This window comes from Gallinula chloropus, assembly GCF_964237585.1.
Source record: "Gallinula chloropus genome assembly, chromosome: 5".
NCBI classification, from domain to species: domain Eukaryota; kingdom Metazoa; phylum Chordata; class Aves; order Gruiformes; family Rallidae; genus Gallinula; species Gallinula chloropus.
In genome coordinates this window covers 22468716-22481944 of record NC_140090.1, presented here as the reverse complement: position 1 = coordinate 22481944, position 13229 = coordinate 22468716, and the positions used below count along the sequence as shown (strand labels likewise).

The following is a 13229-nucleotide window of genomic DNA, read 5'->3' as shown; positions in this document are numbered from 1 at the left end:
GTTCATTTCCACTGATGTGGTAAGGAGTGTCTTGTGTCAGGCAGATGAACTGCAGGAAAAGCTCTTTCTTCTGACAAAAACTGCTTCATGACCCCAGAAAAGTGAGTCATCATGGAAGAACAAGCATTCTCACAGGTAGCTGAGCCACACTTTTCACAGTTTTAAACATCAGTACAGTGGTGAGAAACCAAACTCCACGGTCATTGGGAAAAACAAAATGAAGTTGTGCATTCCTAGTAGCTTGCTTTAGCAAGCAGCTGAGCTACAGCACTTTGCATCAGCAGCAGTTACTTTCACTGGTAGTACGTGAAGTGGGAATTCAAAGGGGGGCGTGCAACATGCTCTGAACAAGAGGAATCCAAACTTCTAAGCAAGATGCACAGTAGTAACCCAAAAATTGTTACACGCCTTATAACATTACTTAATAATTCATTAGTGCAAGCCATTTGCTTCAGCAGCCTTTCTGCAAAACATACTGAGTATAGTATTACTGTGTGCAACCAAATATCTACAGAAACCTTTACTGGAAGGGCACACACTTTGATCCAGCACATTTGGAAACAAAGCTACAATTTGGAAAGGCTTTCAGGGCCTCACTCACTCCTAGAGGAGAAAGAGACAGAGCCTCCATGGGTTGGGATAAGGACAGTTTACTGACAAAAGCACTGTGAACATTAACAGCCAATTACACTCACACCCAGTGGTAACATAACCTTACCAACCTGAGTACATAGTGCTGCACAACACAAGGATTATCCCAATACCCCAGCCACACTCAGACTGCTCTGGAAGCACCCAGATATGCCCCTCACTAACCAGCCCCTTTTGTGGGGAAGTGATGTCAGATGGCGTGGAAACAGCCCGGGCTAACCCAGCTCACCTGGGCTGGCTGTTTGGGGAGGTTGATTCTGGCCTGGCCAGAACCAGGACACAGGGAATGATTTAACCATTAATCTGTCTAAGAAAAGGTACCTTGTTCTTCAGATGTTTTTTTATCAAAAAAGAAAGAAAGGGAAGGAAAAAGAAAAACCACAAAAAAGCAGCAGCCACCATGGAAACACACTGTACCCCAGAATAACAAGTCAGTATTGTCTTTCAACTGAGATACACAGAGAAACAGTTAAGGATTTAGCTGTTTGGTTAGATTGTGAGCAAGCATAACAATGAACTAGGATTTAAGTTGTTTGACAACAAGATTCCTTTAGATTTGATCAGAGCTCCTTGGAAACATCTTCAACATTTAGGAGTAAGGAAGTAACTCACACCAGGCGAACCAAGCTGAGGTAGCTCTGAGTCCTTACTAGGGATTTTGCCATGTAAGAAATCCTGATTGCAGTGTAACAGCAATAGCAGTTGCATCCAAAGTAATTTCTATTAAGTGCTTATAATCTATAACAATAAGACTGATTTCAAAAGGATAGTTTTACTTGGTGAGAGACTATAATGAGAATAACAAAATACCATGACGTAAATTAACTGATTTTCCACATGCCTGCAATATTCAGGCAAAGTTTGATCACTTTCTACAAAGTGTATTTAATAACATTGTCATAATTGTAACTGTTATCATCATTAGATTAACATTAATGAATCTATTTTATGATGCCAAATTTTGCTTTCTACTTCCTAAGTACAAGCTGCCTAGCATGGAACATCAGTACAGGACAACATAGGTTTACTTCCTTATTACCACTGGATTTTCTGCCTAAAGGCAGTCCTGTTTCTGAAGCTCTACTCCAGTGTAGGGAATAGGGCCACAGATTAATTTTAAAGTGTGGTCAATTCTTTTAAATCTATTAAAATTCTTAAATCACAGCTGAGTAAGTATCATGTCATGACCACAGAAAATGCTGGGACAAAACCATGCAAGAGGAATCACTGATCTGGAAATGAAAACATCACACTTAGTATCTCTCACCATGAAGAGATACTTGGGTCACACCTACACTCTCCCCATGCAATATTCAAGTTAATATAATTGTCCCTAAATTTGTATCTCAACAGAGCACTGGGCTGACATCCCATTTCACTGTGGCCAAAGTGATGTGTGCATTTCCAGTATTGCAAAGCATTTCTAAAATTTTTTTGATTACCTTACACACTTTTCTGTCTTGAACACTGGACACTTTATCCAGCTCCTTATTTATATTACTAATTTGCCTCTTCAGGACATAGTAAGTCTTATCTGATGGCAAAGTCTTGTGTGAAAACATCAGCTATCTTCTCCTGCTTCAATACAACATCACAGCACACATATTCAAGCGACAGCATCAATGCTAGTTATACATCTTCATTCAATTATGTCTATAAAACTTCCTTAAAGGATATTTTACCCCCAATATATTTGGTTGTGAAGGTTTCAGGCCTGTATTTTATAGAGATAAAACAATTTTCTTGACAATGTCTGCTTGACTATCTGAAAAAGAGGATTGTAAAAAAAAAACCTGCCAGAAGTATATCTTCAAAAGGCTATTTCATATTTATAAGTGCAAACTATTCAAGCTCAAAGTTTAAATACAGACAGAGGATAATTGCTACAATTCTTTACATACACAATTTGGACAAGTATTTCGGTTCATGTGTAGCATATATAGCTTTTTAAAAGAAGCTATTTTGATGGTGTTAAGATTAAATATTTGAATGTTTATGTATGCTATGAAAGACTTGCTAACCAAGAAGAAAGGACTCCTTCTTATCAAGTTGATTTAACTACAACCTATTACGTTGTCTTCTACCATATGAAATGTCCTTTTTTTAGGACCTTCCTCATAACTGATCTGCCACTTGAAAAAAAACCCAGAGGATATGTAGTCTTACCTTCTTTGCCAAAATGCCTCTAGAATTTAAAAATGTTTATTTCTCTAACATCTGTTCAAAAACCTGAACCCTGCTCTAACTGAATGAAAACTCTGAAGTCCATTTCCTACCTTTACTTGTTTTAACTCTTTAATTTAAACGGGGCAATATTGAATTTCAGACAGCAATAAACTGCCCATGGAGAAAGAGCAGATGCTTTGTATTTCTTCCACTAGCAAGGCTGTTTGTAGAAAACAGAGTATCACACCACATAACAAACAAATAAAACTGTATCATCTTTGTATTAAAAAGGAAGCCCCTGTTAAAAAAAAAAAAAAAAGAAAAAAAAAAAGGGGGCAAACTATGAGCTGCAAAGTACCAGTAACCACTACCATGGGCCATTTCATGAATTTTAATACTATATTAAAGAATATTCTGCTTTGCAACATGAGCAAGGAGAGAACAGCAAGGAGTGCCACCGACGCCAGATCATTCCTCTATGCTACCAGTACTTTTCTCCTGCCCTTTCCTGACATGCAGAAAAATCACTGCAGTAGGGTGGAGTATACTAGTATCTTCTCCAGGCAATACTGTAAAGGTCTTTGACTTAATTTCTCTTTTAGAAAGGAAAGTTTAAGAGAGGGATACCAGTGGCCTATCAAAGCACTTTTGATCTGTGGTAAGGACTTAAATGCTAGATATAAATAAAATTATTTTAATCTGAATAAATGTCCAGGTAAGGGCCCATGGGGACAGAAGGCTCCCCAGAGGTACACTGCACTTGTTACAGTAGTATTACCAAATCCATATTTTCAACATTCACATTTTAGCTCCTTTTTCCCTTGTGATAGGAAAAGTCTCATCATGAGGCTTTCAAACAATAATCAAATTACAATTATTTACTTTTGATTTCCATGTTATGAGACTTTGGGATTCCAGTTTTCTCATTTCCTCTGACACACGGGAAATAAAAATTTATTTACACCCTGGGCCCAGGAATTCTTACACACACACACACACACACACAAATCATTCCAGAGGTTTTTTTTTTTAAAAAAAGCAACACAAGTAAAACTGCTGATGCTTAGTTCCAGCAAATTGCTACTGTCACCTACACTCAGAACCCCTGTGATAAACTCTCATGTCCTGCTACGCAAGGCACATGGAATGCTGCAGACAATCCTGATCTACACAGGTGACCAGCCAGTTAAATGCAGACCAACTGGCTGTCAGCTGCAGTCAGAGTTTGTAATAGTTGAATTGTCCTTGGTGAGGACCACATGAGTGCAAATATGGGGGGCTCTGCTTTACCTACACACTCATCTCATTATGGAATCGATACAGTTTGGCCAACACATTGAAAAGTTATTGGAGGGTCAGACAGAGCACACAAGTGCACTTCATTTCTTTACATATCCTGCTCTACAAATCATGCATCCTTCCAATAGGTCAATTTTTAGATCTCTATAAGTGGAATATGAAAAGATGTATTTATTAATTATATTCATAAAGATTTATCTCAAGTTTAAAATATGCTACCTTGAGAGTAAAAATACACTAACTCAAGTTAAAAATACAGTACCTGAACAATAAAGGCATAACAGGAAAAAAAGCCCTTTTTTTTTCAACTTCATATGCTTTTTTAAAAAGTAAAACATTTCAAGAGAAAAAATAAGGAATTTTTCTCCTTCTATTATGAACATTTTTTATGTATGGTACATGCTTTGCAACCAAGGTGTGAGTAAACCTTATGTAATAAACCCTCTCAACATTTATAAACATGAACTGGAGCTCAGAACAGTTAAAATTCCATTTGACATAAGTAGATTTGAATGAAATTACATTAACGAGCACTGTAGCTTCATAATAGACATAAAGAACATTTTAATATGAAGACAGACTCTGAGATACATTGGAAATGAAATTTATAATTGAATAATATGCACAAGTGATGATACCCTTTGATTCAAACTCTGGTCACTGCCATCCACCAATACACTATGATAAATGCACCTTCACTCATTTAGGCAGTGCATTGTTACAGCTAATGAAAATTTTAAACTTACAAACACCATGAAATAAATTCTACAGATTTACATTGACACACATTTTGAGAACTGCTGAACTCAAAGATGAAGTGGGAAGTCAGTTCAGGAAACATTCATTGAGGATACTGGTAAAGCGGCAGTAGTGGTAAGTATGCCAAACATAGTACAGAAAACACTAACAGAACAAAGGCAGTATCATGAGCTTGTTAAATGCAGCAAACTGTAGGAGGCAAACCAAAACAGATGTCACACTGGATAGGAAAAATACTTGTATTTGAAAAATATGCGGTAGTCACCTGACTTTGAGGGCACAATTTCAGCTAGCTGGTTTGCTGGGTTTATATTCCTCTGCTAGAATGTAAGTTGTTAACTTTTTTAAAAAAAAAATCTACTCAGAATACAAGCTTTGAGGGATCAAATCCTGACAACATGCCAGAAATAATTCAGACAATGACAGTTTAGACATGTTTCCACTACCATCTGGTAAAAGAGAAAACGTAGGGTTGCACAAGCACCACTTCACAAGACTACCAACTGAATTTGAATATATCATACCCTAATAGGCAGGCTACTTTGCTCCGGTGGGCCATGACGCTGTTTACACACATGAATGCCAGGGCAATCACTTTTTCTTTCTCTTAATACCTGTCCATCAAACAAGCATGCAACTTACTGCAGCCACATACAACAAATGTAAGCTGATACTAGAAATGCTTAGGCCTGTAAACAGAGAATAAACCAGCTTGAATTAGTTTAAAATACAACTCCTGCTCTCACTATGAGTTATTTTTAATACTTATAATCAATAAAATGCACAGACCTACAAGGTTATGGAAAGCTATATTAACAATTATTTTGGTGTCTCTGAGGAGATATGGGGGATAGAAAGGGGCTTTTTGATTATTCATCAAAGACTGCACCTTTGCACTGGACTAGAAAATGAGTTGTGTGATGTGGAAAGATAAATTTATTATTCATCACTCTCAGAAGATTGCACCTTTGCATGAGTGATAGAAAGCACTTAGGCTATGTCTATACTGCGCTGTCTCCAGGTTCCCACGTCCACCAAGGTGCCTGATACATCCCCACGCAGACTTGATCCAAGCACACACCAGCTTAGACACACACTACACAAAGAAACAAAACACCAAACACACAGGCCAACAGGAGCTGCATCATATGTCCATGACTTTGTTCAGACACAAACTTTCTAAAAAATGGTAGCACTATTTCTATGGATTTGTTACAAATAAAAAGCCAGGGTAGAAATTTAAAATACATACAAGTATGTTTTACCAACTGCATGAAGATATTTTACAAAGTAAATCAAATATAATTGTAAAGTAATTCTAAAATATTCACAATATTGATTGATTATAAATCTGTATCCCATTATCTTTGACATAATTACAGGTTATAGAGGATGGCAAGCATTTTCCATGTTTCTTTTACAACAGTTCTTTCATGATACCAGTTCTTCATTCTAGGCTACCCATATACACACAAGAGACCCGGTAACTACTAAGCATATGCATGTAACTGATATCACAGATATATGTTACAATGAACTAAAACCAAATCCTGATTCAAGTATCTTGCTGTGACATAGCTTCACTCTGAATTTATGCCCAAATCTAAGGGAGCTTGGCTTAAAGTATAGATCTGAGAGATTATCCTGTCCGTGTTATTTGCGTTTTGTTAGATATAAATGATTTCAGTTGAAAGTCTAACAATGATGACAAGGATATAAAAGCTCAGTATGTACAATACATCCTCAAAACACCCATTTATATTTAAATAATTTATAAATAGCTGAGCAAAGATCATAACAGTCTTAGCACACCAGGCTAGCAAGTTACATGCTTTTGCTCTGTGATCTGCTCCTCCAGTCTGCTAAGACACTGAAGGTTGTATTTCATATGAGGTAGGCAGCTACGAAACCCTGGAATCTCTGACTGTTGTGAATGCCACACATCATTTAAAAGTTTGTATCTGAATCCAGTTAAAACACCTGAATTCATAACAGTGATCAGATTTAGAAAAATACTAGTTATGCTAAAAATATTTTGTCTACTGTTCAGTAAAGATATGTCAACATGGAAACTTCCTGGTTAGATAGTCTTTGGTGTGAAAGAAACAATGAGTTCTTAATTATACAAACTTGCATACCTTGGCAATCTTCTTTTAATTATGTGCAGATCAGACACACACAGAAAAATGCAAAGGTGATAGGTATGCTTCTGCTCCCTAGGAAATCAGTGGCAAGGTTATTATTTAATTCAAAGACAAAAGGACTGGCTTCCTTACCAGAAAAAAATATTTACATCTCCAGGTACAACGAGGACATACGGTTACTCACCACAGATCCCCACTCTCTCCCTCAAAAATAAAATATAGAGCACAGTGTTCTCAACTTTTCTGTTCCTACTTTTCCTTACCTTTGCACTTGTGACTTTACATATAAATACTGCCCTCGAGTATGTGATTTTTGAGCGCTGAACTTTGGCTTTTGTGATCAGCAACCACACATGGAAGCTGCATGGTCAAAGCACTGGTACTCCTAGCCCATAGTACACTACACAGTAACACTAATTCTCCTGAAACATTTTGGTAGTTCTTTGGTTTTATAGGTGTTCTTATCTGAGATGTTAGTAGTTCTGTTTTGATGTGTGACCTAGGGAAAAAATGAAATACCTCACTTCTGTATATGATGCATTTTGTCATTTCCATTTAGAGTTTAATTATTATTTTTTTAAGTGTAGTTGGATAATCCTTATTACATGAAATTTTAGTTGTCTTTGCTGAGACTCACCTAAAATTCTAAAGCATACCACTTTTAGAACTTCCTTCCTCCTGAAAATATAAATATATTAACATTTTAAAAATATACTTGTTATTTAATAAAACCACATGCTATCCTACAAAGATTTGACTCATTAAATAATCCAGTATTTACAGAATCTACACCTAGTTTAGAAAATGCTATGTTTTCAGAAGACTTAAAATACATAGAAATTACATAATTAAAATTATTATACTCATGGATCATCTACAGAAAAGACATACACTTTAGAAATACAAGTGTGCAAATTAAATATAAAAGCTTTATCTAACAGTGCTTACATTCCTGTAGTACTTTTCCAACACAGCTCTAATTGTCATTTTTAAAACAGAAAAACAGAGCAAAAAATGCCTAAGTCTATTTCCCATAATCACAAAGCAAAGCAGGAAAAAATCCACATGCCCCGGGTTTGTCCTATATCCAGATTGCCTTCTGGAAATGAAGAATAATCCATAATCCTTTAGGGCACCTGGAAATTATTCTTCCCACTCAACAAACTGGTGCTACCAGCTTACTCCAAATAACAGAAAAGTAAAGAAAAAGTTTCATCTTAATAGCTCTAATGAAATTGCAATTATAAAAATGGTCAGCACATTAATTTTCATATCAATATAATTTCTAAATGAAATCACTCACATATGTTTCCTTAAAACATCATTCACTCCCCAAGGCTATTCACCTCATTAAGCACAAAACCCTGAATTTCAGTTTACAATTTAGGCCTCACAATGAACTGAGTTTAAGAAACCTGAAAAATTACAGGATCACCTATTTAAAAGCACTGCGCCTCATACTCCTTCACATCCCCTCAATGTCAGTTCACAGGGCAGAGGATCAGGTCCTCTGCTTCTCTTCGGTTTTTATATAGCCAGGTTATCATCACCAGTTCTGCTTGTATTTACATTTAGAGTAGTTTCAACATTTATACACATTATTTAACCTCTTTGAGGTTAGCCTTCTTGTAAGTTGTCACACCCTACAGAGAGGGATCAGTAAGTATGGTAGATGCCATGTCTAGATCAAAAGTTCCATTAACTTTTTACATACAGTTTGCTGCCTGGAGTGTTAAGGAAAACCTAATTAGAGGAGCAGTCCTACAACACTAGGAGGTTTCCTGGAAATGACAGAAATTTTTAGAAGAGGAAGGTTCCTTCTCCATGCACAAAGGCTTCTCTACACAGGGCAGTCCCAAATGGCATCAGATGTCAAAATCTGGCTAAGGATGCTCAGTAAACTGTTATACGCCACATAAGAGAACTCTCTCCAATGGCTTTATTTGACCCGTGTAGCATACTTATGGTTTAGAATTTTGTTAACTAGACGACAGGAGACACAGTGAGTATTCAGAAACCAAATGACTTCACTTCTGAACTAATGCAGTGCTGAAGGTAGAATACAGTGAAGGATGTTCAAACCACCCACCCTGCAGCTCGACACGGAGACTCACTTTCTGCTGCAACGCGCTGGGAATGCACTCCGAAGAATTTATCTTTTAAAAGAATTAATACCTAATTTCCTCCTATTTTTAGAAGTGAGCACGCCACCTCCGAGCACACGTTAACCCGCCGTAATTCCCACCTACACGGTGTTGGCCACCTGCCCGCCGATACCTGACCCGCAGCAACCGCAGGCCCCCAGGACGCCGCAGCGGGGAGAAGAGGCTGTGGCCGCCGAGGGGAGCCCCTGCGGCCTTTTTCGGGGCGCACTCCCCTCCTGCCCCCGCGGCCAACAGCCCTACACCTGCTTGTGCCACGGAGCGCTCTGAGGCGAGAGTCTGTCCTTTCCCACCCGAAGCGTGAGGCGGCCGGGCTAGGGGGGCGGTGTGCTGAGGTGAGGTGAGGCGAGGCGAGGCGAGGCGGGGACCGGTGTGCTGAGGCGAGGAGAGGCAGGGCGGGGGCCGGTGTGCTCAGGCGAGGCCGGAGCCAGCGTGCTAGTGAGGTGAGGGGCTGTGAGGAGAGGCGGAGGGCAGACTGGCGCGCAAATGGCACGAACTAGGAGCTCTGTCATGGCCAGCACGGCGGGACCCCGCCCGGGAGCCCCAGGCCCCCGGTCCGCGTCGCCCTCTCCCCGCCCTGGAGCTCCCCCTCCTCCACCACGTGCAGCATTTTCCGGGCAGCAGAGCCTAGCGGAGAGCAGCTATCCCCGTGAGGACCGACCGTCCCCTCCGCTGCTAGAGGCGTTTAGAGCCCTCACCCTGCCCCGCAGCCGAGGTTCTGCTTCCTCCGGGCATTTTGCTTCCCACCTGAACGCTCCTTATGTAAGGCAGGATCTGATGAAGAGCGGGGGCTATCAGCATACACACACATATACACATACATACATACAAATATACATACACGCATGCATGCGGGGGGTGGGAAAGAAAGCGGGGTGCACGCACACAGCATCCCCTGGCAGCTGCTCCTGTGAAAATACCGATACCTTTTATCCAGGCAAGCGATCCACTCGCCGGAGGATGAGGAATGGGAGGTGTGAGCGGCGACCATATTGGACAGGGATCAGGTCGCCGCGCACCCGGCTGGCGGCGGCTCCCCCCGCCCGCCCGCCGGTCGGTCGGTCCGTCCTTCCTCGCTCCCTCCCTCCGTGCACGGCGCGATGGGCTCGCCCAGGCCCCCGCGGCAGCGCTCTCTGGCCGCCGCAGGCAGCCGTGCGGGTCTGTGTGGCCGCCGCCCGCTTTGCCGGCCCTCCCGCCTCGGCCCGCGGCTGGGCTGTGAGCCGGCGCCGCCTTGGCCCCCCGGGAGGAGCCGCCAGCAGGTAGCGGCCCGGGGAGGAGCGGCCGCCAGGCAGACGGGGGCAGGCGGGTAAGGAGTAACTCCCCTCCTGCAAGGTGCTGTCGTTCCTGAGCTCCTCAGTACACACACTTGAACCTGGCTTACTGGTCCCTGCCCTTTCTTCACCAGAGATGTCCTTGACTGGATTGGGGCGGTGGGAGGAAAATAGAAGCTTTTTAAATTAAAATAAGCAGCTCAGGTGTATTTTAGAAGCTTCCAGGCCCTTGCTGTATCCGTCCCCCCAGTAGTAAACCCTTAGTGGCTGAGAGGAAGGAAGGTGCAGTCCACCTTTCAGGATTTTTTCTGAAGCCCTCCTCTAGCCTGCTATCCATCCTGTCACCTCCCCTGAAACTGTGTCCTAAAGGCTGTGGTTTATTGTAGGTGAAAAATGAGCTGGCAGTACAGTCTGTGAATTGGATTTAACAATCGGAAGGAACCCAACACACAGCACAAGCAAGGTGAGTCTAGTATATAATTAAAACCATCCACACCCTTCTGTTGTGATAGCACGGCCTGCGAGATGCAGCATTTTTAAGGATGCTAATGCATACGTAATTTTAAAAAGTGATGAGCAGAGGAAGGAATGCAGACCAGCAGGTCTCCCTGTTTTGCAAAGTTTTATGTGAAATGTTTTCTACAAAATATTTCAGGATCTAGATTGTATCTTCCCAAGTAGTATGTGTATAGCCACAAGCTTAAGTTTACACTCAACACAACCAGCCGCGAGTAGTATGGGAGAAGGTAGGGAGCTACACGAATCTCAGCAGGATGTTCGGGCTTACATGTAGATGACAGCAAACTAAAACTCAGACTGATGCTAATAATGTGCCAGTGCCTTTTGCAGTCTTCCATGGGCTATCTTCTCTGTCCTCTGTTCTAATCTCTTTTGCTGTACCAAGCAAGTGTAATTTTCTGACAAAGACACACTACTTCACATCTCATATCTATCTTTTAACAGCCTCATTGCTGCCACAGCTTCTTCAGCACTTTAACAGAAATAAATGTTAACATCAGGATACTGAACAGTATGATGAAAAATCTAAGGAAATGTATCTAAAAATTCCTTTTGCTAAAAGGATAGAGCTAAGAAATTGGCATAGCAGAGGCGAATGCCACAAAAGCCAATTCTTTCATTTCGCCTTAAAAAAATTAAAGTGCGTGCCAGAGGAATAGAAGAGGCTGCCAGTTAGTGAGATCAAAGCTGCAGCTCTTCCTTTGCTATAGTCTGTGAGAGAAAAAATGAGAAGTTCTTGCATCTAAGCAATCAATCTACTTGAGGAAAATCAATGCTATTCATTCCTCAATATGTGAGTGTTTAGGAACCAACAGAACAAGAGCTTCAAATTTAAGAAACTCTAAATTCTCAAATGAATGATTTATAACATAGTATGTACATTACAGATTAATCAATAAAGCTCACTAATTTTGTACTTCCATTATAAAACATTCATCATGTTATTCCACATAATTATTGCTTTTCCTTCCAGGCAGCCCTTTCTGCCCTTTCTCCCTTCAACCCAGTTTAAGCTGCAGTAGATAATCTTTCCTCTTAACTGGTGTCAGGCCCGAGAAGGAGCCCAAAAATCACTCTGGGCTGAAAGCCTTTATCTTTTCTCATGGGCTGTTTCACTGACACAAACAGCACTACGCATTCCAGTACCAGCAGTTTTGTACATAGCAACAGCGTAGCTCAGCAAAAACCATCGTGCTGCAACAGTTTATGGTGTTCATTCAAACCACCTCTGGCCAGTCTTCTCCCATCCGTATAATGTTTAATGACCCAACCGCTAGAGGACAGGATAGGCATCCATAAAAGGCAGCAAGCAGGGATATTTCCTTGGTAAGTGGATGGCTAGCAGAAGATAGTATGAGCTCGAAGAGACTCTCCTGGGATGCAACTTGTAGAAACCTTAGTTGGTCCTCATGAACGTACCCTTGACCAAGCAAATTACTGGCCCTGGGACAGCCTTCTGCAGTTACCAACACTTTTGATTCCAAGGCATGCAGTGCCTATGGGCTCTGGGCAGACATTACTCAGAGATGTTCCTTTTTGTGGAGTAACTATTAAATGAGAGTTTAACACTTTGTGGCTTCTGCAAGCTAGACAGGTCTAGAGTAGGCTAGGAACCCTGGGAATACCTATACTTTGTTCAGAAGTGTCTTGAGTAACAGTAGTTACTACCCAAATATACCTCTGGTAGCTGGATTATGAGTAATCATGTAGCTTTCTCATTAAGACATGAGTGAAACTTCTCAGAGAAGTTTAGGAAGCAGGGAACAAATATTTGATTAGTTCAGATATCAGTCTGTGTCAACCAAAGGGTGTCTAACCTGCACAAAAATGTCAGGAGCTCCTGACTACTGAAATCAGGAATCTTGGACCCCGTCTCAGTTCATGTTCTCCTGAGACAAAAGTTATCAAATGAGCAGTACATCTCTCACATGACAAGTCAAATAGAATGCCTAGGAAACATATAATTTGAGAGTACTGGCCTTATGTTGATGGGGTCAAGTGCCCATTCACCTCTGAGTAAGAGCATACGCTAGAAGGAAAATGGTGAAGCAAACTTCATTAATAAAAGGACTGCAATTCCTCTTGGTGCCTCATAGCACCCATTCTTCATTACTTTTCTAAGCTACACGGAGACTTGTATGAAAAAGAGATGACCGAAAAGATATTTGAGACCCAGGATTGTTAAGGGCTGAAAATGCACCTATGCCCAGTCTCATCTCACACATGCTCACATCTTGTGAAGTTTCACCTGGGAAAAC

At 40.9% G+C, this 13229-nt stretch overlaps 1 protein-coding gene across 3 annotated transcripts in view; it reads right to left on the bottom strand.

The window, feature by feature from the left end:
* RAPGEF4 (Rap guanine nucleotide exchange factor 4) overlaps positions 1–10172 on the bottom strand; it is a gene marked incomplete at both ends in the record, with an annotated part of 148512 nt that extends 138340 nt beyond the window's left edge. For all 3 annotated transcript variants that reach the window (XM_084264845.1, XM_084264846.1, XM_084264847.1), the window contains one exon: positions 10108–10172. In XM_084264845.1, the coding sequence (XP_084120971.1) occupies positions 10108–10172 (65 nt within the window). The remainder of the gene's footprint in view (positions 1–10107) is intronic.
* Between the last annotated feature and the right edge of the window lie 3057 nt (positions 10173–13229).